Source organism: Alternaria burnsii (assembly GCF_013036055.1).
Source record: "Alternaria burnsii strain CBS107.38 chromosome Unknown 693, whole genome shotgun sequence".
Taxonomy (NCBI): Eukaryota; Fungi; Ascomycota; class Dothideomycetes; order Pleosporales; family Pleosporaceae; genus Alternaria; species Alternaria burnsii.
The window spans coordinates 1221241-1248215 of record NW_024066117.1 but is presented as its reverse complement, the minus strand read 5'-3'; the positions used below and the strand labels follow the sequence as shown (position 1 = coordinate 1248215).

Below are 26975 nucleotides of genomic sequence, written 5' to 3'. Positions count from 1 at the left end.
CAGGATCCGTAAAGTTCTTTTCGCTGCGCGCTCATCGTACCCAAAACGACGCTTTGCGCTACATTATGCAATGATAAAGATTGCGTGTCGGCTTATGGTCTGTTTCAAATGATACGGCGATAAAACAATCGCGACTAGATGAAAAACCAGAATTTTTTTATTTAAAGACATTAGTATAGACGGTTGGAATTATGTCTCGTTTGTCTACTTCTATTCTGTGTATTTTCGGCATCGATCTAAAGTAGCAAAAGATGGTGACCATACCGATAGGAGTGCGCACGATATCTGAACACATCGTTAGTGCGGGATAGACCTCGTCATGACCCATACGCTGCATGCGTGTTACGTATTCACCTCCTTGGCAGCCAGAGGCGTAGAATCGCAGGTAATTTAGTACACATGAAGCCATTGCCAGCGTTTGGCGTAGTGCCTGTTGGAAACGAGAGCTACTCAAATGTTGAGGACGAAAGACTGTAAAGCCAGGGCCTGGACCTTGCTTGATGCAGCACAGCTACGCCACAACTTGACGCATCCGCAACAGGTTTGTACTGCATGTGCGTATGCGAAGAGGCGTTTCTGAGGAGGGGCACAATCCCTGTTAAGCGAAGCGATGCGTACATGACTAGATATAGGATCAATGCTAGAAAATCGAACAAGCTAACCATGCGAGACTATGCACATCATTTGGAGAGCAACAGGTTGGATAGACAAGAAAGAAAGTATAGTAATAGTGTTTGAGAAATGAAAATGATTATGGACAGTTCAGAAACAACAAAGTAGTGCAAGCCTGATAGCATGCAAATCTCCACCTTGAAGCAGATCAAGCACAAGTCGTATTGGCAGACATCTTGCCAAACTCATCAACGTTCGTAACAGCACCTTTATCGTCGTATTCGATCCTAACTTGCTGGTTGCTCGAGACAGACGGATCGCCGACGAGGTAGTTAAGTGGCTCAAATCGCATGGCAGAATGCGCAGAGCTGAACATTGTGTTTGGCAAATCGCCAGTATGCGGGAGGTGGTGCATGCCAAGGTTGAACCAGAGTACTCTGTGTCTTGTTAGTAAGGTGTTATATATCATTGTCCGCGATACTGATAAGGAATGGGATTACGAACAAGTCTTCCTGCTCCAAAGTCTCCTCATCGAAGAAGGATGCAAAATCTACCAAGGGATCATCTTTGTTGAACTGGTTGTTAGCATCCGCAGCCCTCGGCTCCGTCTCCTTTTGTTGAGTAACGTAAAAGTCGTGCGTCACAAAGGCACCCGACTTGCCAGTGTTCGTCGAGTTTGTTTGTGTAAGATGGATTGTACCGGCAGCTCTCTTGATTCTGTAGCCCGGGTATTCGCCGTACGGATTCGGGGTATCCCTGTTCACAATGGCGTACAATGTGTTATCATTCTCCGCCCAGTTGATCTTGGAATCTCTCTCGTTGGCTACCCATAATCGCTCGGCTTTAAAAGTGTTGTATACTCGACCTTGACTCCAAGGATATGTCGTGGAAGTTGGCACAAATTGCAGTTTCTGCACACTGTTCTTCCTTCCATTGATATCCAAGTCCACCTTGAATGTGAGGGTGTGGTCATGTGAGCTACCTGAGAGAAAGTCATGGATGTGGAAGCCGTACTCCGGTTGTTCCTCCCAATAGGCAGCGGCAATATATCCAGAAAAGCGAGAGGATACTTCGATGCCTCCGTCGTAGAAGAAGCTGTAGTCGATCATGAAGTCGTAGTTGCCTACTGTGGCTACGGTACGCATGGTGAATTGAATATTCTTTGCTACACTGGTGTGTGGTGCGGATGGTGAGAAAGAGTGGCGGCGGATCGGGTAGCCAGCATCAAACTCAAATATGCATATAGCATCCGCTTGGGTCTTGAGTGTATCGCCTTCGGTCCATGTCGCAGGTAGATATGTCGCATGACTAGGGCAATCGTACCCCTTGATAAGAGGCTGTAGCGTCGAGCCCATACCACTTGTAGTGTCGAAGAATGTTGCTTGCGATTGGAAAGGATCGGTTCCGGAGTAGGATGTTAGAGCTTCTTGCAGAGACAACTCGTAAATGATACGTCGGCCTTTGTATTTGATGTCGAACAGCGAAAGGCCAAGATCCTGGGAGACAGCATGGTAGAATGTAAAATCCATCCAAGATATGTATCCCTCTTCAGCATCAATCTTGAATCGCTGGTCTCCTTGGGCAATAGACGCTGGTGGTGGTAGATGGTCCAAGGGCATGGGCGTTCCCTGCCTGTCAGTGGACGTCCAGTTACCCAGTACATTCGGTGGTGGTTTCTGGTAATCGGGCTGGTTGATTGCGGCACGGAACTCGTCAGTACTGGCGTAAAACTTTCCGTACGAGTACCAGCCAACAGCTTTCCAATTGTCCGAATTTTGTCCAGTCAAATCGAACTTTACAGCAAAACCGAGCGGCTCCACTGTAACACTGCTAAGTTTGGTACCTGGATCCTGAAAGGCCGCCGCCCAGGAAATTATTCGGCCTTCTTCGTCCCAGAAGGGACTACCGAGCCGGAGACCAATGCTACCTGTAAAGAAAGTCTAGACATATAAGCTTCTGCTGTCACCCAGTGCGTATGTCTTCTAACTTACAGTGTTGAACAGTTGCATTGAGATATCCTCGACTTCTGTCGAGAACCTCGTGAAGAAACTTGATGCTTCATTAGGTGAGTACAAAGGGTGCATGGGAGTCCGTCCTGGTTGAGAGTTTTGGAAAGGAAATGTCAATGGTTCGACCGCAGTGGCATTCGTTGCTGGTAGCGGCCCTACCATATACTCTTGCCAGTATTTGTCCGTCGAATTGGTGGTACCGCTTTGAATAGTTGCTCGCGCATAACGCCTTGGTGCGGTGGCATTGTTGTCGAGAAAGGGTAGAGTGTCCGTCTTGTTGGGATGAAGAAGGGCAAGCTGTACGCTGAGATGGTGTTAGTAGGCACAATGATGTTCTGGATTGCCAGACTCACACAAAGTTATCTCGGCTGGATCCTGTGTTGCCTGTCAAGCTCATTCTCTCTTGCAGAAGCTCATTGATACTGGCAGCTTCTTCTTCGGACAATGCCTTCCATGGGTTCTCGTACGGCGCGCTCACTGTGGGTTGGCGATCGTTTGTCGGCGTATCTTGTGCCGTCGCGAGAGAGGCCAAGACGGCAGCACCAAACGTTAGAGACGAAGCCCACTTCATGTTGACTCGGAACGAAAGTAAACGAGCGTGCAGATTCCGAAATGCAGGTCTCTGCGGATTATATGCCCGTCTGTTGGCCCATGCCTATACGGTAGCACAATACCCCTAAGGGCGTTTGTGCAGTCATCACACCATAGCTGGCTCGCATCCTTAGCGATGAGGAGCTATGCCCCAGACATCGGTTCTGTTGAGTAGGCTGAAAAAACAATTTCGCGGTGTTGCTTTGATGCACGCCGTGCGCTTGGAAGGACATGATCGGCGGCACGGTTCTCTTCTGCATATGTGCAAGGGGGATTCAGCTCCACCTCCCAGCGATGTGCATCCAAGCGCCTTCGTTACATAATACAGCCGCTCTGACAGACCTCGAGGCAAAAAAGTACAAGTAACTGCACTGCACCGACAAAAGAACGTCTTAGGTTAGCAAGAAAGTGTGGTTGTATCATAATTGAAGTGTCGCGCACGGTTGGCGACTCAGGGGCGGAGCATCCCTTCCGAAAGCTTGGTACGGCAATGCACCCCGCAAGAAACAATAACAGGCGAAAGTGATTCAGCAAACAAGCTTTTCATGGCTACCTGTCGGTTCCAAGGTTTGGTCGCCGATGCTACCTACGTGCTTCTGGAACTCTGCAAATAGAACAGCCTGCGTTTCCACGCATTCCCCAACAGCTGAAGATCGCCCCCGTCTCGTCATTCGCCAGGCCATCTAGGTACGTCGTTCCAGATCGTGACGGTCCGTCGTTGCCTTCTCTAGTCGCCCACTTTTTGCTTGCGTTTTCCATTCTAAGTCTTGTCGTTGTCACTACTGCTGATGCTGTTGTTACTGCAATCCTTGTTACACTCACATATACTCTACGCAGGTTGACGGTCGTTGTTCTTCCAAGGTTGGATCTGAACTTCCAGGGCCTTTCCTACCAATATCGCAATTTCCGGAGCTTGAGCTTCTGACTTCATCGCCATGAATATCTCTGAATTTCATCTCATCTCGTTGTCATGGCCATGCATGCCCTCTCATTCTTCGCTACAAACTTTTCTAGGGCCAAAGGGACAGTATAAGCAGGATTGCGAAGATCAGCTTCGAAAGCGATATCATGTGTTCTGTGGGCGGCTGAGTATAGACTTGTAGTCAACCAAACCGGGTCTTGCTCAGGACCTGGATCTCAATAGCGTTGGTGATGGGATCCGCGTATGGGATGAGGATGCGTTCTTCAATCTTACCTAGGTAGTAGCCTGCAGCGCAATCTTTAGGTCGGTCTGGCAGATATTGGGGAAGACCATGGACGACTTGCTGTACGGAGCGAATCACTCTGCTTGGTGAGCTACCTCAGGCATAGACTGAATCGCCCGGCCGCGCTCTGCATCGGAGGTGGCCTCGCCCATTTCCTAGAAGAACCGAGCGCGCATTGTCTCACGAGTAGCGTCGTAAGACGGCATTACCGTGTATCAAGGGGTAGTGTGCTGATCTTGGCTTGCGACAACCTGAATAAACAAATATCGGAGAGAATTGATCGTGGTGGCAGTCGGTACGAGGGTGGCGTCCAAGTGGATCGCAGGATTGACAGAGGTAAGACGGTATTAGCGAGGGAGCAAACAGACTCACCGCTCTACTTGCTTGTACATGAGAGAAGGACTAAGACATATGGCGCTCGCGAGTGAACTGCTTCTCTTGTTTCCTGTATTCTTCCGATATCCGGCGCTGCAAGCAGGAATGTTATGATGGTCAATACATTCATTCCAAGTTCCTACTAAGCGAATACAGTTTACGTCTTATGTAGATGACCTTCCTGTCCTACTTGGCTGCCACTTTTTCGGTGCATCTCTTGGTGCCGCACTTGTGTTCGAGCAATCTCTAGCCTGCAATGCTTTTGCCAGATGGCCACTCACACATTCGCCGGGGGTCCGTCGCCTGCGTATATGTACAACGTGCATAGTACCCCAGTATACAAGTCCTGCTCGCTGAACAGAGAATATATTGCTATTAGAACGATTACGTAATCTTTCCAGCGGAAAGGCCCAATCATGATAGAAGTTGATGAGTTGTTCTGGTGTGGTAGTTGGAGAGCGGCGTCACACCAGAGATATTCGATACATGGCCAGAGCATTCCTAGAACTACAGCTAGAGCTGTCATGCGCAATCTTTTTTACGACAAGCTGACTTGTTTCACGTTCAGTAGCCATTTTTCGTTCTTCACTTCGAGGTCACGATCGCCACACCGCTCGACTTCTCAAAGAACGATCGCATACTCAGGAAAGATGGCAGCAGTGACATGTCTGACGTACATCGAACGATAGTCTACAGATAGCGATCGCAGCAAATCTCTAGAGCGTGGTCCAAGCCATTCGATATGAGCGCAAGTTGAGTTCAACACCAGCAGTCCAAGCATCTATGTCTAGAACATAATCAGCGGCATCAACGATCCACGATTGTTCCGATGCTTAGACATTGGACTGAATCGAAAACGTCTGGAAATCATTTGTGTATCCCTTCCCATGTACTTCAACTGGTCCGACCATAAAGCCAACTCATGCATACCTGTTGCAAAGTACAATTTGCGTAATAACTTTGATAGCCTCTCTATCTCACGCGACACGTAATAAAACTCCGGACCATGTTGATCGAAACCGTGCTTGTAGTAGTGATGGATACATTCGTATGCCTCCTGGACGTGGTCGAAATATGGTGGTGCTACCATTCTCAGCTCAAAGAGGCCCTCTTCCAAGCTCAGCTACACATTGTTAGGCGGGCGTAATCAGAAAAGGCTAAGGGGGTAGCATGTAGCGTACAATATTGTCATGAGTAACACAAAACTCGCAGCATGGACCTGCTGCGAGCTCTGAGAAGGCCCACCCTGGAGGTCGCAGGCTCCGAGACGATCGAGGATTGGTATAGCGCGCATGTGAATCTAAGAAATCAAAGCCGTTCGACCACCACGGGTATGTCTGATATGGCATTTCGTGTTCTCTTTGTTGATGATGCCCAACACACCAGGCTGTGAAATGATGAAAAGGCAGTGCGAAGACAGCGGTGAAGTAGGACAGTTGACTATGATATGGCTACTGTGTGCGAAGGACCTTATACTGCTGGTCATTGTGCTTGCTCACATCGCACGCTTAAAAAAAGCCCTGCTTCTTGCACCACCACAAGGATTGGCAGAGGGAAAAGGCAACCCGATTGTACCACGCAAACGAAGTGGCAGTGGTGAGACAGTAGTCATGCTCTGCACGTCAGTCCAGGATCAGTAGATGTGGACCAGGCGTTGAAGAGTGACATGATGTTGGAGAGTTGTTACGAGGCGCAGGGGTTTCGCAGCAAACAGCTTGACAGGCGCGTGACAAGATGGGTTAGAAGACTTTTGGTGCGGGACGCGCACAGACCACCACTTTACGCGTCGCGCGTGCTTCGTGTGCCGCTCAGCTCCTTCCATGATTGACGCTCTCACATTCTCGGCAATTGCAACGCACCCCTCGCACCTTCCCACAGCATACCCAAGATGGCCTCTACCGTTCTCGGCAAGAGGACTCGCAGCTCTGCACGTATAGAAGCTTCAGGTACGAGCCACGGCGGCTCTGGTCGCGGTTCCTCGGACAACACGTCCCTAACGCGCTCTACAGAGTCAAAATTAAACATCGCAACGCGCGCAAAGCGGAGGACTCAGTTCGTTATACACGACGAAGGGGAGATTGAGAATCCCTTCGTCACTCCCAAGAAGCAGAATGTGCGCGACGAGGATGCAATGGACGTGGATGAGCCCGAGGAGAAGGCGTCGATAAAACGCGGAAGGAAGACGGGCACAACTCCCGCAAAGTATGCCTCGCAATGCACACGACTCCCCACTTCAGCAGCCAAGGAGAACTCCCCGCAGAAGGCGCTTGTGGACATCCCAGAAAACTTTGCGCCTACTCCTTCGACACCGAGACATCGTGACGCGCTTGCCGGCAAAGTTGCCGTCACACCCAGGCACCGACTCATCATTCCCGGTCGACCTTTGACACCGCGCACACCACACACCCCAGGCACTCCACGAAACACAGGACCGACAATCTACAATGAAGCGCGTCAGGTGTTTGCAAGAGGCTCTGCCCCAACTGCATTGTTTGGTCGCGAAAACGAAAGGAAGGAACTCGATACCTTCATCACAACACGAACCAAGACCAAGACATCGGGCTGCATATACGTCTCCGGTCCGCCAGGCACAGGCAAGAGCGCTTTTGTCAACGATGTCTGTCGTGCAGTCTCGTCGGATGAAGCCGTTAGGACCGGATACATCAATTGTATGAGCGTCAAGAACGCCACAGATCTCTACAGAACCCTTCTAGAGGAGTTCATCGACATCACTGAGATCGCAGAGGGCGACGAGATGGATGCACTTAGGACTGTTTTCATGCAACGGAAGACATCTTACGTCGTTACGCTCGATGAAGTGGACCATCTGCTGGACTTGGACATTGAGCTCTTCTACAACATCTTCGAGTGGTCGTTACAGAAAGAATCCGGGCTTGTGCTAGTTGGCATTGCGAACGCGCTGGATCTCACGGATCGGTTCCTCCCGCGACTCAAGGCTCGCGGTCTCAAGCCGCAACTACTGCCGTTCCTCCCATACAACGCCACACAAATATCCTCTGTCATCACCTCAAAACTGAAGGCCCTTCTCCCACCAGGCTCAACCCAACTACCATTCATCCACCCAACCGCCATCATATTCCTCTCCAAGAAAGTAGCCGCCCAATCCGGCGACCTACGCAAAGCCTTCGACATCTGCCGGCGGGCAATCGACCTCATCGAAGCCGACACGCGCGACCAACACTTGAAAAAAGCCACAGAAATCACACCATCACCCACGCCCTCGCCCTCAAAGACCCCTCTAGTTGAAAAGGTCAACCTCTCCTGCTCAGCCGTGCGCTCACCCACCAAAACCAAAGACCTGAACAGCATCATCGCCGCCTCCCTGGGCTCCCTCACTGTCGAAACCGCACCCCGCGCCACCATTGCCCACATGGCCAAGATCACAGCAGCAGTATTCAGCAACGGCACAAGTCAACGTCTGCGAAACCTGAACCTCCAACAAAAAGCCGTCCTCTGCTCGCTCTCCGCCATTGAAAAAAGGAAGCGTGCCACCGCTGCCGACAGCATTCTAGCTACACCGTCGAGATCCCACACTACATCTCCTACCATCAAAGAACTTTTCGAAGCCTACACCGCGCTGTGTAAGCGAGAGAACATTCTACATCCTCTTACGAGCACCGAGTTCAGGGATATTGTAGGCAGTTTGGAGACACTGTCGCTTGTTTCTGCGGTGGAGGGTAAAGCTGGGTCGCTGGATGTTGGCGCTGGCACGCCTAGTCGCAGGGGGAGGGGTAAAGCTTTTCCTGGGGTTGTTGTTGAGGATCGCAGGGTTGCTAGCGTTGTTGGAGAGAAGGAGTTGGCGGATTCACTCGTGGGGCCTGGAGCTGGCATCCTCAAGGGTATCCTGGAGGAAAACTGAAAAGACGCTGTTGTTGTGCTTTTGGATCTGGTCGCATGGAATGGGGCTTGATTACGGATCATATTGTGACATCCTCGATTGAGGCTCTGTGTTTGTCTACTTGTTTTGCGAAGCGTGGCGCCAAAGTTTTTGCGCCTGCATCATCGCTCGTGTTATGAGCAATAGTCCTTTTAGCGTAGCATAGCCGACTTCATTCAGGGGCATAACAGCTGTACACCAAATATGCAGTACGATTTCAACACGATGCACTTTGATATGACAGTGATTCCCAAGATTCATCAATGGGTTAAAGACCGAACTTTTGTGCTTTTGCATCCTTTCATGTCTCAGAGGTTATGGTATCATTCATCTTCATCCCATCCATGCAGATCCGTGTATTCCAGTCTCCAAGACACAGGTCCTCAGACCTTGACGCCCCCTCCTTCCACGGCATCCTCTTTGCTCGCCTGGCTCTCTCCTTGTTGATCCGCTGCACCCTTCCCACCCTCTTCCTCCTCCTTATCCTGCCTCAACGTACTTGTCGGGACCTCACTCTCCATGCCCGCCTTGCGAAACACAGCCTGCATCCAACACCTATACATTTTCAACCTCCTTTGCCTATTAACCAGCATACGTCTATCAACGCCAATGTGCGCAACCTCAAAACCCGGTCTGGGGGTCTCGGGATCATTAACGTCATCATGACTCTGCTCTCTCGTCTGCGAATCCGGATCATGGAGCGACAGACTCTCAATCTTATCCGCGATGACGCCTTCAGCCTCTGTCTGGGATATTGTTGTATCCGCCACGTTGCCAACCGTCGTATCGCGTTTCCTGGCTGCTCCGCCCCAAATGTCCTCGAGCTCAGACTGCTCAAAGAAGTAAACTCGCGTGCCGTCGCCGCGGACGTAGAAGTTTTCTTCCATGTACCGGCCTTTTTTGAAGCGTACCTGAGCTAGATCGCCACGTCCGTAGTCGCGGAACAAGACCTGGCCGCCCGGCTTAAGGACCCGCCAGATATTGCGGACGGCTTGGTCCCATTGCTTGGGATTCAGGGCACTGAAGATGAATATCATAAGTACGACATCCACGCTGCCTTCTGTCAGTCCTGGAGGGAGACCGCCGTTATCAGAGTCGGGCGATGCGGCTACGTCCCACACGTCGGCTTGTATGCGTTCCGGGTCGTAGAGCTCGTGGTTACGTATGAGCTCGACTGCCTTCTTGGAGAAATCGCATGCGTGTATCTTCAGCCTCTTGTTTTGGCTCCTCTGCAGGATGGGAAACGCACTGTTGCCCGCTCCAGCGCCGACTTCCAACAAGGTAGCCTCTGGTCCGTCTTCTGCACCCAGCTCCTCTAGTATCGGAAATTCCTGCGCCAGCCATTTGCGGTTCTTGAAGAAGTTTGTCTTGTTGTTCTTGTAAAATTGGTTCCACCACTTCTCGGGATGGTCGTTGTAACGTTTGCGATCAAACTCGGAAACGGGCTCTTGCCGTTGTTTGGAATATTGTTCTTCGGAGAAGGCAAGGTAGTTGGAGTCGACGGTTACGTGGTCCCAGGCATTGAATTCGAAGATGTTGTCGCCTTCCTCAAGGTAGCGCGATCCGAATGCGAATGGATCACTGCGCTTTTGGTTGTTGCCAGGGTCGTGGGAGCGAGAGGGAGGCGCGCGGACAGGCTGTAGAGAAGCAGGTACTCCGTAAGCGTCGTTCTCGGGGCCTTGTTGCGTGGGTGGAGATGCGGCGTCGGAGGCTTCTGGTGGTGGCGTGGAAGTCGAAGTATGCGGTATAGGATCGACTGTGACTGCGAAGCGCATATGTTCCATTGCTTTGGATAATTGCTGTTTAGGCTGTGGCTTTCTTGACATGGTGTTGTCCGTCTGAAATCTGGAGTCGCCACTATCCTGAGGACTTGGGCCGTTCATGGCGTCTGTGTTTGCGCTTTCCATGGCATCCGTTTTCGCAGCCATGGCCGACTTTTGTTAGAGTCGCGTACGCGGGGCATGGGGATAATTCATGGAGGGGAAATTTCAGCCGCTAATGTCGAGAGGAGTTTAGCGGCCGCGGTCCCTGACAGCGTCATTGCAGAGCCGCATCTCCTAGCGGCGCGCGCCCACATTCAACTGAAGGTTGATGCGCTCATCGATTCTAGGCTCTCGGAAAACCTTAGGTATCATGTCGCGGTGACACTCTCAATACAACCTCCGCTGTCCACTGCTATAGATCCACAATGGCATCCTTGCGATCTGCTCGCCCATCGGTGCACCGCTACACGCGTCTTCCCCAGCGCCTCCCCCAACGGCGAACCTTCCTCCCCAACCCTTTCGAAGCACTAAACTCCGCCCTCCCATCTTCGTCCTCGCCACCTCAAATCCTGACCGCCGTGCGAACTCTCCCTTACCCCTCGGACCCTGTCTACTCCATCATAGCTGACGTACCCAACTACCAAAACTTCCTGCCCTACTGTCAACGCAGCGACATAACCAAGTGGTCGGCACCAGATAAAGTTCATGGCCGGCGGTGGCCGTCAGAAGGCATCTTGACGAGCGGCTTTGGTGGCATAACCGAGAGTTTTGTGAGTAGGGTGTATTGCATACCGGGACGCTATGTGGAAAGTGTAGGCGGGAACACGGAAACGAGCTTGAAGATTGACGATATCGCCCATCACTTGGACGGGGAGAAGCAAGGAACAGAGAGGAAACAAGGCGAAAATGGTTTGCTTACCCATCTACGGAGTACGTGGACTGTTGAGTCTATCCAGAACGACCAAACACAGGTTAGTTTGGCGGTAGAGTTTGCTTTTGCAAATCCCATGTATGCAGCCTTGAGTGGGGGCGTCGCGCCCAAGGTGGCAGAATTCATGATCAAGGCTTTCGAACAGAGGGTGCAAGAGCTGTTGAACAACAACCCGGACATGGCAAAAGCGAGTTTAGCGGAGCTGGATGGCAGTCGATTGAAGAGGTAGCACACATGGTCTTCATCAGAGGGCTACAGCAAATCCAAACGAACGGACAAACAATCATGTTCGGTCTGAGTGTGCATCAATCGCAATAACATTCTTCGTCCACTACTTCATGCTCTCGAAATACTTCTTGAATCGCGGCTCGCGCTCCAGATCACATCGCAGCACCGCGTCATAACAGCTCATCAGCAGCTGCGGGAACTTGACCGTCCAATATCTCAGATAGCCACTCGGCAATGGCCCCACCTTGGCCTTGATTGCATCCTCCATATCCTCGTAGTGGTTTTTCTTGTTCCTGAGCGCTCTCAACAGATCCAGCATCTTATCGCCCGTATACTTGCGCTGTTTTCCGAGCGAGTTGATGAAACTCTGGTCAAGTTTGGCGAGGAAGTTGCGTCTATGATCCAGTACGTCTTCCGAATATTCTTCCAGTACTGCCAGGTGTTCCGATGGCGGGTCTCTGGGTTCACGTTCCCAATGATCCGAGCAGTCGCACAGGAAATCAAGGCGTTTCTGATCGTCCCAGAAAAAGGGATGGTTCATGACTTGCAAGGCGTTGGGGCGGTCTTCGGGCCTGGGTCGTAGCATCCAATGGATGAGACGATGGGGCTCTACGGAATCCGCACCGAGAAGCAGGCGATCGAGATTGGACTTCTCTTTTTTGATGTTGTATTCGCGGATCTGCATCCAGCCTTCTTCGTCATCGAAAGGATGGCAGCCACCGGTGAGGACGTAGTAGAAAACACAGCCCAGAGAAAATATGTCAACGGCTCGCTTGACGCCTTGCGCAACCGGGTCTGTGGAGCTTGATGAATCGCGAGAGAAGCCTTGCGAGCTGCCGTTGGCCAACTCCTTCGGTTGCGAGATAAGCTCAGGCGCTTTCCAGCCAACCGTGCCTGCGTTGCCAGTCGTTCCGACAAGAGTACTGACGTTGTCAGGCAGCGTCTTACAGAGTCCGAAATCAGATATCACTAGCCGTACATCGTCCTTGGAGGTGATCAACGGCTGTGCAATCAGTATGTTCTGGGGTTTGATGTCGCGGTGAATGATGCGAAGATGGTGAAGGTGATTCAATCCAGCAGCGAGTTGGTACAGACAAGCTGCAGCTTTCCCGCTGATCTTGTTCACCAACTGCTGGTGGCTTGCAGAAAGTTCCTCTCCTGGACGACCGTCTTTGTAAAGGTCAAACAGACTAGCTTGGCAGAGTTCGACGGCGATATATAAGAAGTTTTCATCCCTCTCATCGTCAAAGTATCGAATAACGTTCGGGTGCGGGTCGCTGTTCTGTAATAGCTTCACCTCTTGCTCTGCCAGTCCAAAGTACTGTGGTAACATGCGTTTGACAGCCACCTTGACTTCCTGCAAAGAGAATTAGTATGAGATACTCATCGAGAATGCGTGGAAACCGTCATTGCTGGACGACCGACATGCTCAATCGTAACAGATTGACTTGTTCAACGTACCTTCCATTTACCCTCAAAGACAAACGTTCCTCCACTTCCGTTGCCAAGAAGACGATCTTGGTCGATCGTCAACTTGCCGATCCGTTTGATCTCGGAGACATTCTGTACATCACCACCACTCACAGTAAGTTCATCGGGTTGCAGGCGAGGCCCAACCTCGAGTTGCTTAGCTGCATCCACGATGCGATTTACCTCGTCTTCTTCTTTCTGTTGATTCTTGCTGAGCTTACGTCCACCACGTCTACCCCGATGTGCTTTCTTCTTCTTAGGAGTCGCGGGCGCGGCGGATGAGTCCTGCGAAATGTCGTCGATACTGCTAGTCATGGGTTGAGCATCCGCGTTGAGTGTGGAACCAGTCAAGGTAGGTTCGTCTTCACTAGGAGAGCCACGTTCGACCGTCGTGGTTCTAGAGAGAGGTGAAAGATCTTCATCCTCGTCATCGGGGACGTTGAAAGTCACTTTCTTCTCCTTGACTTCCTCAGCAACAGGGGCGACGATATCAGCCTCTACTACGTTTTCTACATTTGGCTTCTCAGGGACGACGTCCTCGCTAACAGACACTGTCAGAGGTTCCTGTTTTACAGGTTGATTGATTTCCGGCTCGGTAGAGGCAGACAGTGGAGTCGGTGACAGAGTGGCCTTGGCTGGATGCAAAAGTCTGTTGAGGTAGCTCAAGGAGGACTGTCGTACTGTTGGCTTCACAGTAGCTCCCAAAACGACAACAGCAATCATAAAAGAAACAAAGAGTGTGATGGATGCTTTTGCCGTCTGCGTTTGAGGCGGCCCTTCAATCGTTTGCTGTTGAGGGTTTTCATGAGGTGATGTCACAGGCGGATTAGACACAACTTGATCGTTCAAGGTTGGAGAGTAAGTCGTGGCGGCGATGCCTGGCAGTTGTGCCTGCTGGCTGGGGATCCTGTAGTCCAGCCTGTGGACACCAATAAGACTTCTCCTGTCCGGCAACACGTAGGCTGAGTCCCAGTCGTATGATACCTGGTTCTGCTTGTAGCAAGCTGCGTCGGGTGCGCCGTCGGTGACTGCGGGGTAATTGACTTCTGAAAGAGCATACCAAGCCCCCGATTCGGTCGTGTTGAGCAGGACGTGGTTAGCCTTGTCATCCGAGAAGATGGGGCCGGCTGGTTGTGGGAGCAAAACAAGGGGCGGCTCGTTTGACTGATCGTTCAGAGGTCGAGCGACGTCAAAGACACGTGCTACCGGGTAAGGCAGACGTTGCCTGTAGAGAGGACGCTGGTGCGATCTCGGTCGCTTGTAGTCAAAGGCAATGACTTCGCCGTTGTACATGGTATAAATGTACTGCTTGTCCAGGGTCTGATCGTACTGGGACTGCAAATCCTTGTCCCGGCTGTTTGGATTCCACTCTGCATATTTGAGCGTGCATATATGCTCGTTGGTCTTCTTGTTGTGGATGGTGATGGTGTACTGGGTCTGGCCAATGTCGATGATGCCACGGCAATCGCGTTCTCGAGTGCTGAAGAAGTTCTTGGAGTCGGGAGCGCAGCTATCGTCGTAGGGGAAGTTGCCGCCCGGAGTGAAGCTCTGCTTGACAATGCCCGAGGCGGCGTCGACGAGAAGCATGAATGTCTTCTTCTCGACGTTGTAGACGACAGGGAGCTCCGGGTCGTCGCTGGAGTAGGGTGCACTTTCGGCGAGCTGCTTGACTGTGACACCCAGGTGCTGTAGCTGGGGGTGGGGGCCTGGAGTGAGGAGATAGAGAGCTCCGTCCTCTCTAGGCTCGACGATCCACACAAAGGGCTGGTGGTGGGGGCTGGTCTTGTCTTGGGAGACGTTGTAGATGGTCTCCAACATGGGCCGTCCGCTCAGCTCCCAGATCTCCTCTCCGTTGTATCGGTCGCGTGCGTGGATATGGCCATCGACGGTCGCCAAGAGAACAAAGTCCTCAACTTCCCAATCCTGCAGAGAGCGCGCACTGGGGATGAGGCCTCCCGAGGCAGCGTATCTGGCAGGATGGGCTCTGACAGCACTGATGGCTGGAGCAGAAGGAACTTTGGTAGCTACGGCGCGCACATTCTGGTCGTTCAAGGGCGTGTAGGCATGACGTCTGTGGGCGTCGCCTACAGTGTCTTTGAGGCTGGGGTGTCCGTGGTGGGGTTTGATTGTGTTTGCATGCTGCACGTGCACCTTGGCGTAGGGAGACGTGTTGCCGACATGGTGGTCGAGTGGTTGCTGCTGCTGAGCTGCCACAAGCGTGATGATGAGAAGGGCGAGCGTGGTGAGCGTCGAGCCAGCACCGGGTGGCCGGCGCGGACGCGGCATGGCGGGTCGGTCGTGCGTCGATGAGTGGGAAGCCTAGGGAAGGCGGCGAGAGCAGGGGTGATGGAGCATCAGTGGGAGGTGATGAGGTTTGGGCGGAAGAAGAAGAAGGCCTGTGGCAGCAGTGATTTTGGCCTCGATATTAACCTGCGGGGGCTGCTGCAACTGTCTGGGCGTGCGCCGTAAACTGGGGGTCTCGCCGGGGCCTCGTCAGCCAGCCCGCCCACTAAACTCTTTGCCGACACGCCCGCCTGTTTCCCTTGTTTTAGCACCAACCTTGGCCCGTCGTCTTCTTACCAAGTCCGACTGCCATTCGAGACACCAACATGAAACAGATGATGTGAGCACTGCTTCTTCACTCCACATTGACACGACCAAAGGAAAAGCCTCGTCTTCATCACGTTCGTCTGGATGCATGCATGTCTTTCATAGTATACACTCTATCTAGTGTCCAAATCCTTGACGACATCATGCTTGCTCGTCCCACCCTTACATGCGCTCACGTCTCCGTGGTGCGCTTCGGATGATGTTGTCTACTCGCAGCAGCAACTAGAGTCGTGTTAGTTCCTTGCTCGAATCATGCGTATTGGGTAGACTTACCTCTGCAGCCTCTGATGCTGACGACACCACCGCGCGCTTCAGCTTGTAGCTCTCAATGACGCCAAGCTCCCTCATGTCCGTAATGCCACCTCCAGGGGACAAGAGATCCAGACCTGAGCTGGTCAAGCCCGAGTAGACAGCTTTCCGGAGACGTGTAACCAGGTCGCTCGAGTCGAAACCAGCGTTGTCGGCCAAGATGGTGGGTAGTTGTTGGAGCGCCTTGGAGAAGGACTCGACAGCGATAGCCTTCTTGCCAGCCACGTTTTGTGCCGCTTCCGCTACGGCCTTTGCCATGTTCATCTCGGCGCAGCCACCACCCAGCGTTGTCCTTGGCTCTTTGATCGTCTGTGACAGAACGGCAAGTGCGTCGTGTAGCGATCGCTCGGCCTCGTCGAGAAGTTGCTCGGTTGCACCGCGGAGGACGATGGTGCATGCCCGCCCGGCATTGATGCCCGAGAATCTGATCAACACATCCTCTCCGATGATGACCTCTTCGACTAGATCGCAGTGGCCAAGCTTGACGTTTTCTGGGTGGTCAAAGGTCGAAGTGATCTCTCCACCAGTGACTAGGGCTAGGCGCTCAATGCCGTCAAAATCGGCATGCTCGATGGAGCAGATGCCAGCATCCGCGAAGAGTTGCTCTGGCCAGTTGTAGATGAGCTGTCGGTTGACGAAACAGTTGATGCCGTGTGCCTTGATGCGCTCAACCTTGGCCTTCATCTTCTCGCGCTCAGCCTTCTCCAGCTCAGCGAGCTTGCCTGTCGAGTCGACCTTGACCCGTGCACCGAAGATCTTGATCTTGTCTGTGTCCATGGCTGTGTTGGCAACCAGAATCTTTGCGTTTTCTATCCGCTTTGGTTGGTTCACACCGAACTTCTTGTCCAGGATGAATCCCTCGTCCAGGTACGAGTCCTTCAACTTTCCGCCAGCCTTTTTGATGATCTGAATGTGCGTGAGGTCGGTCGATCCCCCCAGCTTGAGGACGGCGTCGACGGCAAGTTTCGCAAACTGTTGTCGGTCCTGCGAGAGCACTTTTGAGCTCAGAGTTGTTCGGGCAATGGCCTCGAGATCTTTCCTGAAAGCCTGCTCGTCGCTGCTGTGGTCCACGGCGATCTTCTCCAGGGCTTTGAGAGCCGCAGAACTTGCTATCCTGTAGCCCTCAATGATAGTCTGGGGGTGGATCTTCTGGTCGACCAGCTTCTCGGCCTCTCGCAGCAGTTCGGCGGCAAGGACAGTGACTGATGTCGTTCCGTCGCCGACCTCGTCATCTTGGACTTTTGAGATGTTGACCAAGACTTTGGCAGCGGCGTTGTCGAGGGCAATCGCTTTGAGGATGGTAGCGCCGTCGTTTGTGACCATGATCTCGCCGGTAGAACTGGAGACATGTCAGTGCAGGCATCATATGGCGGGGCAGGAGGCGGCACCTACGCAGACTGTAATATCTTGTCCATGCCCTTGGGGCCCAGTGTGCTCTTGACCAAGTCTCCGACGGCGATGGCTCCTACAAAGGCCGAGAGACGCGCATTCTCGCCCTTCTCCTCTGTGACATCCTCCGCAAAGATCTGGGTGGGGTTGGACTGCGTGCGAGTGAGTGCTTTTGTTGCTTTTGCAGCGAGGCGTGCGACATACCATCTTGGACGCACTCGTAAACAGGCAAAGAGGGGTATCTCGGAAGGTGTGGGGTTGTTGGTTTGTGGTGCCTGAACGCGACTTTTTTCTCGACCTGCCCGCGTTGAAGCTGTGTTTGCCGTGTTTGCGCCCGGAGCTTCCCCGGCCAATGGTTCCACCGGCGCCCGTGACCTTTTGGAGGCCTACAACTTTCGCTGCCTCACCACTCCAATTGCGCGAGCAGCTGTATTCGACCTGGACTTGTAGCTCCTTCCAGCTGCCACTCGACTGCCGTATCCTCGCAACACTTTTCCCTGCGCAAAATGTCCAAGCGACCGGCGCTAGAACCTCTCGAGGAAATGTACGACGCGCCGTCTCCAGCACCAAAGCGCGCCAAGGTCGAAGATGAAGACATGGAGAGCCCTCAGCCCCATGGCGCGACTAGCAATGGTCATCTCATGTCACCGCGCGAGCAAGACCGAGGCAAAGTAGACATCACAGGCGCATACGACGAGGAGCATGCCCAGCTTGAAGAAGCCGGCGCATTAAACGACGACGATGACGAGCCCGCAATCGCTGCGCCGAAACGCCAGACCGCCCCAGAGGCCGGCTACACAGACCTATACCTTGATACGATAAATCGCAAAGTCCTCGACTTCGACTTTGAGAAACTATGTTCCGTTACCCTCTCCAACATTAACGTGTATGCCTGTCTAGTATGCGGCAAATACTACCAAGGTCGCGGCCCTAAATCGCAGGCATACTTCCACGCGCTGGAGGAGGGCCATCACGTATACGTCAACATGGAGACAAAGAAGGTCTATGTGCTCCCAGAGGGCTACGAAGTGACGTCCAAGTCGTTGGACGACATCAAGTTCGTTGTGGATCCGCGTATGAACAAAGAAGAGGTTGCGAAGCTAGACAAGGAGCCCAAGGTATCATGGGACCTCTCCAATCGAGAGTATATCCCAGGTTTCGTTGGTATGAACAACATCAAAGCGAACGATTACTTCAATGTTGTGATACAAGCTCTATCTCATGTTTCTCCTTTGCGGAACTATTTCATGCTAGAAGATTTGTCGACTCGACCGCAGCTCGCACAGCGCTTTAGCACCCTCGTCCGCAAGATTTGGAACCCACGGGCCTTCAAAACCCACGTCTCACCCCATGAACTCCTCCAAGAGATAGCTCTTCGATCATCAAAACGTTTTACTCTCTCTGACCAGTCAGATCCCGTCGACTTCCTCTCATGGTTCCTCAACAATCTTCACCTAGCAGTCGGCGGCTCGCGAACAAAACCCAACAGCAGCATAATCCAGAAAGTGTTCCAAGGCACGCTGAAGATCGAGCAACAAGAAATTACTGCGCGTGCTGATGCCGGCGATCGTCTCCGCTTCGAAGACGCCGCCGTTCAAACCGAGATATCACGTTTCCTCGTGCTAACCCTCGACCTACCCGCAGCCCCTCTGTTCCAAGACGCCCTCGAGAAGAACATCATCCCACAGGTCCCTCTTGTCAATATCCTTTCAAAATACAACGGCGTGACTCCACAAGAAAAGTCAAAGAACCGCGTTCGCTACCGCCTCCTACACCCCTTACCTCCTTACCTCCTCTTTAACATCAAGCGCTTCTCCAAGAACAAATTTGTCTCGGAACGGAATCCAACCATCGTCACGTTTCCCGTACACTCTCTTGACATGTCACCGTACGTCGAGCCGAGCCAAGACTACCCTCCCGGCGAGCCTATCTGGTATGATCTTGTAGCCAACATCACTCACGAGGCGGTTAAGAAAAAGGATGATAGTGTCGAAGGTGAGCAGGAAAGCAAGGTTTGGAGAGTGCAGGTCAAGGATCGAGCGAGAGAGGAGTGGTACGGTATTCAAGATTTATATGTTGAAAAGGAGAGGGCTGAGACATTGTTTACCAAAGAAGCATATCTCATGGTTTGGGAGAGGAGAAAGGGGCAGAAACCAAAGGGGCGGTAGGCAGAGGAAGTGGTGGCGGTCTTGTGTGAGTATTTTAGGGAGCACAATTGGAATATCGTCTTGTCGAGGAATCAATACAATGACTTCCTGCGCTAGGATTTAGTATCGCAGATGAAGAATGTCAGCCCCCAGTCATTCGCAGCACTCCTCACATGGAATATTGCTACTCCAGATCTGACCCGACCACATCAATTTCGAAATATCTTGAAGCTTAACACTCAGCCAAAATCTACCCGACAGAACCCACAAGCTAGCCGGATAGACTTTTTCTTGAGATACGTGCTGCTGTCAGGCATCATTTATCATAGCAGAACCGCTCTCATACCACGTTTCTAAAGTCAACAAGAGGGCGAACGAGAGGAAGTCAAAATCTACCTTTAGGCCGTTTATATCCATCTCTATACACGCACACATGCCGTTTCGCACTTGCCATCCCCACCTGTTCCTGAGTATCTCATGCAACCAAACAAAAACAAAAACAAAAGGGGTGAAAGAACAACTCTCACCACATGATTCCCTTCCATTCGAACTGGCCGTCGATGTTCCTCCACTTGCCCTCCTGCACAGCACTTCCCCACCCCATCATAACAGCCAGCAATCTACAACTCGTACTACTAACTGTGCAAACCACCGTATCCGCCTTGCTCAACACACTCAAGTCGAGCAGATATGCGCGCCCAACAAGCTCCCTCAGCTTCATTGCACTCTCAGGAACAGCAGAATTTTCCTCATTGACCTTCTTCATGTCCTCGGCGTTGCCAACAGGTTGTCCCAAAGAAAAGAAGACGTCGCGATAGAAGCCGCCTTCCCACCCCGTAATCTCGTCGATCCACGTGTTCTTCTTCGGCTGGGATTGCGCGGCTTCGAGAGCGGCTTTTGTGGCGAGGACAATGCGGTCTTGTGCACGAACACTGTTAGGACCTAGTTCGGGGGAGTCATAGACGAGGGGGTCGTCAGAGGCGAGTATCATTTTCGAAGTTGTATGGCGGGGGGTGAGAGAGTCGGTAGAGAAGGAAGAGAAGGGAGAAGAGAGTAGACTGCGTTTGGCCATTTTCTTCTTTAGTCCGCCTTCGACAAGATCGATGTAGAGATCGCGGGCTGTGTCGACGTAGCGGGCTAGCGGGATGTAGTCCTTTTGGTACTGGTATTCCATGGGGTGCTTGTCGCCGTGGCGGACGTGCATGGCGATGCTGAGGCCGCCTTCGCTCTTAACTTCACCGTACATTTCTAGCGCTCGTTGGAGGACGTAGGTTTCGTCGTCTGAGCGAAGTTTAAAGAGGGCCTCATAGCCTGTTCGGGCGAGGTTGAAGATTTTCGATTGGCGTTGCACACCCATTTTTGTTGGATCCTCCCATTCGTCTGTAAAAGCATGTCCAAAGGTGGATTTCAACGTCGCTCCGCTGACGACGATGTGTCGGGCAGTGTGAGGACAGGGGACGATATGAGATGGGGGAGGAGGGAGACAGTTTGCGGAAGGGGGAGGCTGGAAGTAAGAGGAGTACTTGCCATACGGCCTGGCGGTAGTGTCAGTGTCAATCATCCGGTAGTCAGAAATGTAGATACATACCAACGAGTGTCATCAACGAAAAAGGCGCGCTTCTCGGCTTTCGCCAAACCATACGACATCCACAGACGCATCAGCGTGTTGCCAAAACCTGCGTCCTCCGTTTCCATGACATATGTCAAAGTCCTGTCACAGACCTTGAGTCCTTCCGTAGAGATACCATCCCGGATAGCCTCGTCCTCTACGAAGCTTTTGGGTCTTCCAGCAGCCTTGGATGGTGGCAACAGTCCTTGTTGTTCCGCTTCCTGGACATCAATGTAATATTGGTCTTGTTGATAGTAGTTCAACATTCTCTTCGCAAAGCCAGCCGAAGCCTTCGCTTCCTGCCTGATTTCTTTCGAGACTTCCATAGATTGATGGCAGATATCACGGTACTGCGCCGGACGAAGCGGGAATTCATAGTCGGATGGTATGGATACAGTCCACCTCATCTTTCCCTTTGCGTCCTGCAGCGCAAGGGCGACAGGTTCATGAGGTAACTGACTGCCACCAACCATCTCCCATTCTTCTTCGTTGCCATCCTCATAAGTGGCCGCTCCTTGCGAGTTGGCATATATCTGCCTCAACACAATCCATAGTAGGAACGCTACACCGCAGCAGCCTATCAGTATTCGCTTGACCAATTTTGAATGACTCGGCTGTGTAGTCTTCTTTCCATGCTTTGGCAGCAGACTAGGAAGGCTCGGACTCGGTGGTGGGGATCTCGCAAGTAGGCCACGTCTCGAAGGGACCGTGGGAGAGAGGAAAGCACTAGAGGTAGCAGACTGAGGTGGCGGGCTCAGTTGTGAATAGTGCGCTGTCGACTGTATAGACAGGTTCGGATTCCGTCTAACATGCATCTTGGAAAGCTTCTTCGCAGCCTGGTTTAGCATGTCGAATGCGAGACACCTGGTAGACTGATGTGATGGGCGTGCGCGTCGTCACCGCTCGTGGAAAGAGGGAGAATGTAGGGTACGGCCAAGTCGAACGGCTTTCTGCAGTGCACAGTGCTACAGTGATGACGAAGCTGTAATGCCGATATATGCAGGTAGGTAAACGTCACCTCTGACCCTGCAGAGAACGCTCCAACAAGCAAGTAAAGATGTAATAGTAGTCAAAGGAGGGGACGTAGGCACCGCCTATCAAACAAGCAAAACAGGTACAAGAAAAATAAAGTACAAGAATGTATAACTCAATCCCCTCGTTCGTCCAAGATACGAATCAAAGGAAGAAGGAGTAGAAGGACGTTCAAGAAGCCGTTCGAAATGGCGGGCAAGGCTAAGGCGTGTCTTGAAGAGAAGGCCCCTCCTGGTGCACGACGAGTTTCACAACCAGAAACAATCCGATGTCCGAGCAGGATCCCGCCGTAAAATGATCTCCATCAAGGAGCGCCCGAGAGTCCCTTGCACAGCGGATAAAGCCAGTAAGCGGCCCAAGGGTATAGAAGCGACGACTCGAGAAGCGCTGCGGAGACCAAGATAGGATCGAAGGTAAGATTGCAGAGATCGCACTTGCTTGATCCAGGAAGGTTACAGCGAGAATGCGGAAGGCGCAGGAGGGGACCTCATTTTGTCGCATGGGCGCAGGCCAGGGCGTCGTTGTTTCAGAATGCCCCTCTAGTGCAACGTTGTTGACGCACTGGTGCTTAGTCGACTGACCGCGCTCCGGCGCTAAACGCCTTTGATGCTAGAATTGAACAGCCAAAACCACATGACAGTAACACCACACCAATGGTGGCTTGGGATCTTTACAAAGGTAGGCGGCTGATTCGTTTGCTGCAAGTTTAGGGTAAAGGGCATGTAGTCAGATGTATATGCACACGTATTAAAGGAAGTTTGCTATTTGAGAATGTCATGCTAGACATGCAGTAAGACGGCAGCTGGCAATCAACCTTAAGATCCCGAGGCACGGCAAGTAGGCTCTGCTGTGCCGTACACCACGTACTATAAACAACTTCGGAGTATCTATAAATTGCTAGCATGTTGACTCCCTGGAATCCTACGAGAGACGACCATGTAAAAAGTACCTAGGTTAGATAGCAGCTGTATGGTCTCCTTCAGGATCCCGAGGCACGACAAGTTTGTGCCCCACACCACGTAATATGAACAAACCTCGGAGTACATATCTGCAAATTGCTAGCATGTTAGCGTCTCAAAACCCTGCAGATGACGGTGCTCACAATCACTAAGGTAGCGCTTATCGTATTGCGTATAGACCTCGAGACGTTGTGCAACCAAGTTGTCTACACATCAATACGGCTTGTTAAAATCAGATCACACAAAAACACACAATCTCGTCGAGAACAAGGTGTGAAAGCCTTCATCCATAGCTCCCACATTGTATTCATTAGCGCGAAAAGAACACATTTCAACGACAAGCTATGTAAAAGATGGGGTGGGGGGTTTGGGTATCAGATCGAAAGTCCCTCGGTCGGCACAGGGGAAGAAGATGAAGAGAATAGAAAACAAGAAGAAAAAAAGTAGTAGTGTACAAAATCCCCTTCCGCCAGGAGGGCTCGCCATATCGCAAATGTGAATTAAACAAGCAGCAGCAGTAGCAGCAGCAGCCAGAAAGCCGCCCCCCTTGGATATAACCCATGTGCGTAACATAAAAATCCCATGTACGGCTATTTGCGCCGAATTTTCCTACCAGTCCATGTGCCTGGTGGCTCAAATCATTACTCCGTTTCCCCGATTAAACGCCTGTCGCTAATGTCTTGTCCCTTTGTGAATGAACATGTTATTTGCTGGATGGGATTGGGAAAAGTGCAAGTACGATGCCACACCCGCGCGCCGCTCGTTGCTGACGTTCTCGCCTCATCCTCATTACTGTACTTCGTTTCATACCCGGTTGAACTGGTTCGTTTGTTCGTCTAAGCAAGAATTCGTCCCTGACTCTCACCGTCTTCTGCGTTGGGTAAGATCATGGTCCTTCGGTGACTGGTCTGAGACTGCTTCGCCTGGCAGTCTTTTCAACGCGACCAGTAATCATCTCGTCTAGCATACGCGTCATCTCCTCGATATTCTTGGTAGAGCCGTTGGTAACTGGAGGGGGTAGGAAGGGCGTCTTTACACTGAGTGCAGGCGACGTTGGACCTTTCGGTAAACTAATTCCGCTACCATCACTGCCGCTGCGCTGATAACCCGAGGTGCGCCGGCTGCCTGGTGACTCGCTGCCCATCTCATGTGCAGTGTCGTTCTTCTTGCGAGCTGATGTGAGGGCGCTGATCATGCGCTCCTTATCCTCAAGTTGTGCGCGCAGGTTGACGATCTCGTTGTCTCTCTCGGCAAGAGCCGCGATCATACCACCCTCCTCACTATTTGTGAGCTTGTGTGACAATGACATGGAAACACGAGAGTGGCTCGATCGCCGAGCGTGCAACAGGCGCTTTTCAAGGGTAGCGATGTAACGGTTCTTATCCGCAAGATCAGCCTGTAGTGCTTGGATCTGCACTGTCTGACTCGCACTACCGTCTCCGTTCTCCCCAACCGAATCGTCTTCCTCAGAGCCGTCCATGTGGAGGTGTGGTGTGCTTTGTCTTTTACCGGGAACCTCGAGGGTAGCATGGCTAGCAGAAGAACGAATAGAGCTTGGGCGCATATCGTGGTGGTTGGTGCTCATGATGGAGCCTCGCTGGAAGCTCATTGAAGAGAATGATCGGCCATTGTTGACACCGATAGACTTGGAGCTCAAAATCAGCCTATTGAGATGCTCGATCCGCTCCTTTAGGGCAGTCCGGGCTAGTTGCATCTCAAGCATCTGCTCTTCATGCCGCTGCTTGTCTTCCAGTTCGCGCGCCTTTTCTTCCTCTTTGTCTCTTTTCAGCTCGTCATCTTCTTCCTCCTTGGGTTCTTTGTTTTTGCCTTCAGCGAGCTGCTTCTTGAGTTCTTCAATTTCCAGGCGGTAGCGGTCTAGAAGCGCTCGACTTCCTGCGTCCCCACCAGCACCCATAGATTCGTCGGCCTTCTTGGCGTGGCTGACAATGTTGTTCTTGGCTCTGGAAGCGAATTTGAGAGTATTCAGCGTCTCACCTGTGTGGCTGTTCACAGCAGCAGGACTACCACTGGCTCCGATCTGGATTGTACAGAGAATGCTGACCAGCGAGTTACCGGAGAGGGCAGGTTGAAGAAGTCGGGTCAGTTTGCTATCTCGGTATGGCAAATGTTTGTCGCCCTTGCCCTTGTCCTTCTCAGACTTGTCTTTATCGGAAGCCAACCGGCCAATGACTGTACCCAAAGTAAGCAAACTCTTGTTGATATGGGAACCCTCAGTCCGCCTTTCTTTGTTATCAGCCGCCTTTTCAGAACCAGCCAAATCGATTAAACTGAGCGTCGAGACACGGACACCACCAGGGACAATGGCTGACCGTTTGTCGCCATTTACCGCTGGGCCGGGAGCGCGCTCTCTACTCTCAACAACAATCTGGACCACGGCGTGACTTCGGGAACTGCGCGCGTTGAACTGGGTACCTGCCACCTTTCTTGAGTTGTCACCTCGTGCAATAACCCTCAGGAGTTGCGTCGGGCTCTGCACAATTTCCTCCTTTAGTGGCGACGCATAGACGCCACGTTTGCTGTCCTCGCGAAGCTTGATCTCTTCGACGGGCCCAGTCTGGCCGTTCATGCCTACAACGGGTCCCGCTAGCAGGTCGATGATCTTCTCATTGTAGATTTCAATGTAACTGACTCTAAGAAGAAACTCTCGCTGAGGCGTCTCACGAATGTAAGAGAAGATATCGGTGATGGCGAGTGGTATGACACCAGGATTTGTTGCGGTTCCTTGCATAGAAAACGTCTTGCCGGTTCCAGTCATTCCGTAGGCGAAGACGGTGCCGTGGTAGCCCTCCATGACCCTCCGGACAAGTCGTTTGGCTGCAGCATCGTATACGCGGGCGTTGTTGTCTTGGGTATCGAATACGTTGTCTATGTCAGACCAAATTAGCTCCAGCTCAGTCCCCCTTCACCTCGCTATGCAACCATACCATATATGTAGTCTCCGCCCTCTTTGCCTTTGTAGGCTATCAGTGCGCGCTTATTGTTGACCTCCCACTCCAAGTCGTGTTTGTTGTCTTTGGCCCCAGCATCAGGCCGTACCCGAACGCTGACGATGACATTGCCTTTGCCGTCCTTGTGTACCTTGCCATCTGCGCGTCCGTCTTCCCCTTCCTCGAATGTGGTTGCGCTGGTTGCGTACGATCCCTGGGGCGAAGAGTTGCGGCTCTGCGGTGGTGAGGGAAGACTAAGGTGGGCTGTCTCTACTGTGACGGAATCTGCGCTTCCATTGAGTAGACTGGGGGGTGACAGGGGCGATTTCGGTAGTAAACCTCGCGCTCCTCCAATATTAGAGCTTCGCGGCTTCTTGAGGCTGTTATTCCTGGAAGGCGTTTGACCCTTGGATATTGACGACACTCTCCGATCGACCATGTCTCCTCCAGGCGTCGAACTCGTCGACAGCGGACTGGTTGGATTCGATCGCCCACCATGTCTGGGTGGTTGCGGAAAGGAACCGATGCTGACTGTCTTGCGCAGCGACTTTCCAACGGGCAGCGATCCGGCGGCACCTGCCTCGGGTGGGAATGACGGCACGGACGGCGATGTGAGGTGCTTGGAAGTTGGCCTGTAGGGTAGCGACGACGAAGACACAGCGCGTGTATTGGCGGCGCCTGGGAGCAACGAGGCTCGCGTCGTCGGACCGACATTGGAGCTTCTTTGCTTGGGGACGGGCAGCGAGGGCAAGGGACCGGTGGGAGGAGCAATCGACGGCCGCGAGGGGCGAGGCAGCGAGTTGGCCGACATGGTGATGGGGGTGGCGCGTATGTTCGAGTGCTACTGCAGGCTGGAAGGGTGCTGGCGCTGCAGTGTTTGGCCCGATTGC

At 52.3% G+C, this 26975-nt stretch overlaps 10 protein-coding genes across 10 annotated transcripts; 3 read left to right on the top strand and 7 right to left on the bottom strand.

The window, feature by feature from the left end:
- Positions 1–820: 820 nt before the first annotated feature.
- On the bottom strand, positions 821–3192 carry GT037_008066 (amine oxidase catalytic domain-containing protein; the record flags this gene model as incomplete). The annotated part of the gene is made up of 4 exons (XM_038933113.1): positions 821–1049; positions 1117–2552; positions 2604–2925; positions 2975–3192. The coding sequence occupies 4 exons, from the start codon at positions 3190–3192 to the stop codon at positions 821–823; spliced, it is 2205 nt and encodes a 734-aa protein (XP_038784614.1).
- A 2387-nt stretch (positions 3193–5579) lies between these two features.
- Positions 5580–6141, bottom strand: GT037_008065 (uncharacterized protein; the record flags this gene model as incomplete). Its single annotated transcript, XM_038933112.1, has 2 exons — positions 5580–5915; positions 5974–6141. The coding sequence occupies 2 exons, from the start codon at positions 6139–6141 to the stop codon at positions 5580–5582; spliced, it is 504 nt and encodes a 167-aa protein (XP_038784613.1).
- Positions 6142–6680: 539 nt separating this feature from the next.
- On the top strand, positions 6681–8672 carry GT037_008064 (cell division control protein cdc6; the record flags this gene model as incomplete). The annotated part of the gene is made up of 1 exon (XM_038933111.1): positions 6681–8672. One exon carries the CDS (start codon positions 6681–6683, stop codon positions 8670–8672), a length of 1992 nt encoding a protein of 663 aa, XP_038784612.1.
- A 401-nt stretch (positions 8673–9073) lies between these two features.
- On the bottom strand, positions 9074–10618 carry GT037_008063 (uncharacterized protein; the record flags this gene model as incomplete). The annotated part of the gene is made up of 1 exon (XM_038933110.1): positions 9074–10618. One exon carries the CDS (start codon positions 10616–10618, stop codon positions 9074–9076), a length of 1545 nt encoding a protein of 514 aa, XP_038784611.1.
- A 260-nt stretch (positions 10619–10878) lies between these two features.
- GT037_008062 (cell division control protein) lies at positions 10879–11613 on the top strand (the record flags this gene model as incomplete). The annotated part of the gene is made up of 1 exon (XM_038933109.1): positions 10879–11613. One exon carries the CDS (start codon positions 10879–10881, stop codon positions 11611–11613), a length of 735 nt encoding a protein of 244 aa, XP_038784610.1.
- Positions 11614–11715: 102 nt separating this feature from the next.
- On the bottom strand, positions 11716–15368 carry GT037_008061 (serine threonine-protein kinase endoribonuclease ire1 precursor; the record flags this gene model as incomplete). Its single annotated transcript, XM_038933108.1, has 2 exons — positions 11716–12969; positions 13074–15368. 2 exons carry the CDS (start codon positions 15366–15368, stop codon positions 11716–11718), a joined length of 3549 nt encoding a protein of 1182 aa, XP_038784609.1.
- A 486-nt stretch (positions 15369–15854) lies between these two features.
- On the bottom strand, positions 15855–17596 carry GT037_008060 (t-complex protein 1 subunit beta; the record flags this gene model as incomplete). Its single annotated transcript, XM_038933107.1, has 3 exons — positions 15855–15914; positions 15966–17340; positions 17394–17596. Coding segments are annotated over 3 exons (1638 nt in total), but the record flags the coding sequence as incomplete, so codon positions are not given.
- Positions 17597–17896: 300 nt separating this feature from the next.
- On the top strand, positions 17897–19558 carry GT037_008059 (cysteine proteinase; the record flags this gene model as incomplete). Its single annotated transcript, XM_038933106.1, has 1 exon — positions 17897–19558. One exon carries the CDS (start codon positions 17897–17899, stop codon positions 19556–19558), a length of 1662 nt encoding a protein of 553 aa, XP_038784607.1.
- Positions 19559–20060: 502 nt separating this feature from the next.
- GT037_008058 (uncharacterized protein) lies at positions 20061–21994 on the bottom strand (the record flags this gene model as incomplete). The annotated part of the gene is made up of 2 exons (XM_038933105.1): positions 20061–21072; positions 21126–21994. The coding sequence occupies 2 exons, from the start codon at positions 21992–21994 to the stop codon at positions 20061–20063; spliced, it is 1881 nt and encodes a 626-aa protein (XP_038784606.1).
- A 2029-nt stretch (positions 21995–24023) lies between these two features.
- On the bottom strand, positions 24024–26896 carry GT037_008057 (kinesin-domain-containing protein; the record flags this gene model as incomplete). The annotated part of the gene is made up of 2 exons (XM_038933104.1): positions 24024–26023; positions 26083–26896. 2 exons carry the CDS (start codon positions 26894–26896, stop codon positions 24024–24026), a joined length of 2814 nt encoding a protein of 937 aa, XP_038784605.1.
- Between the last annotated feature and the right edge of the window lie 79 nt (positions 26897–26975).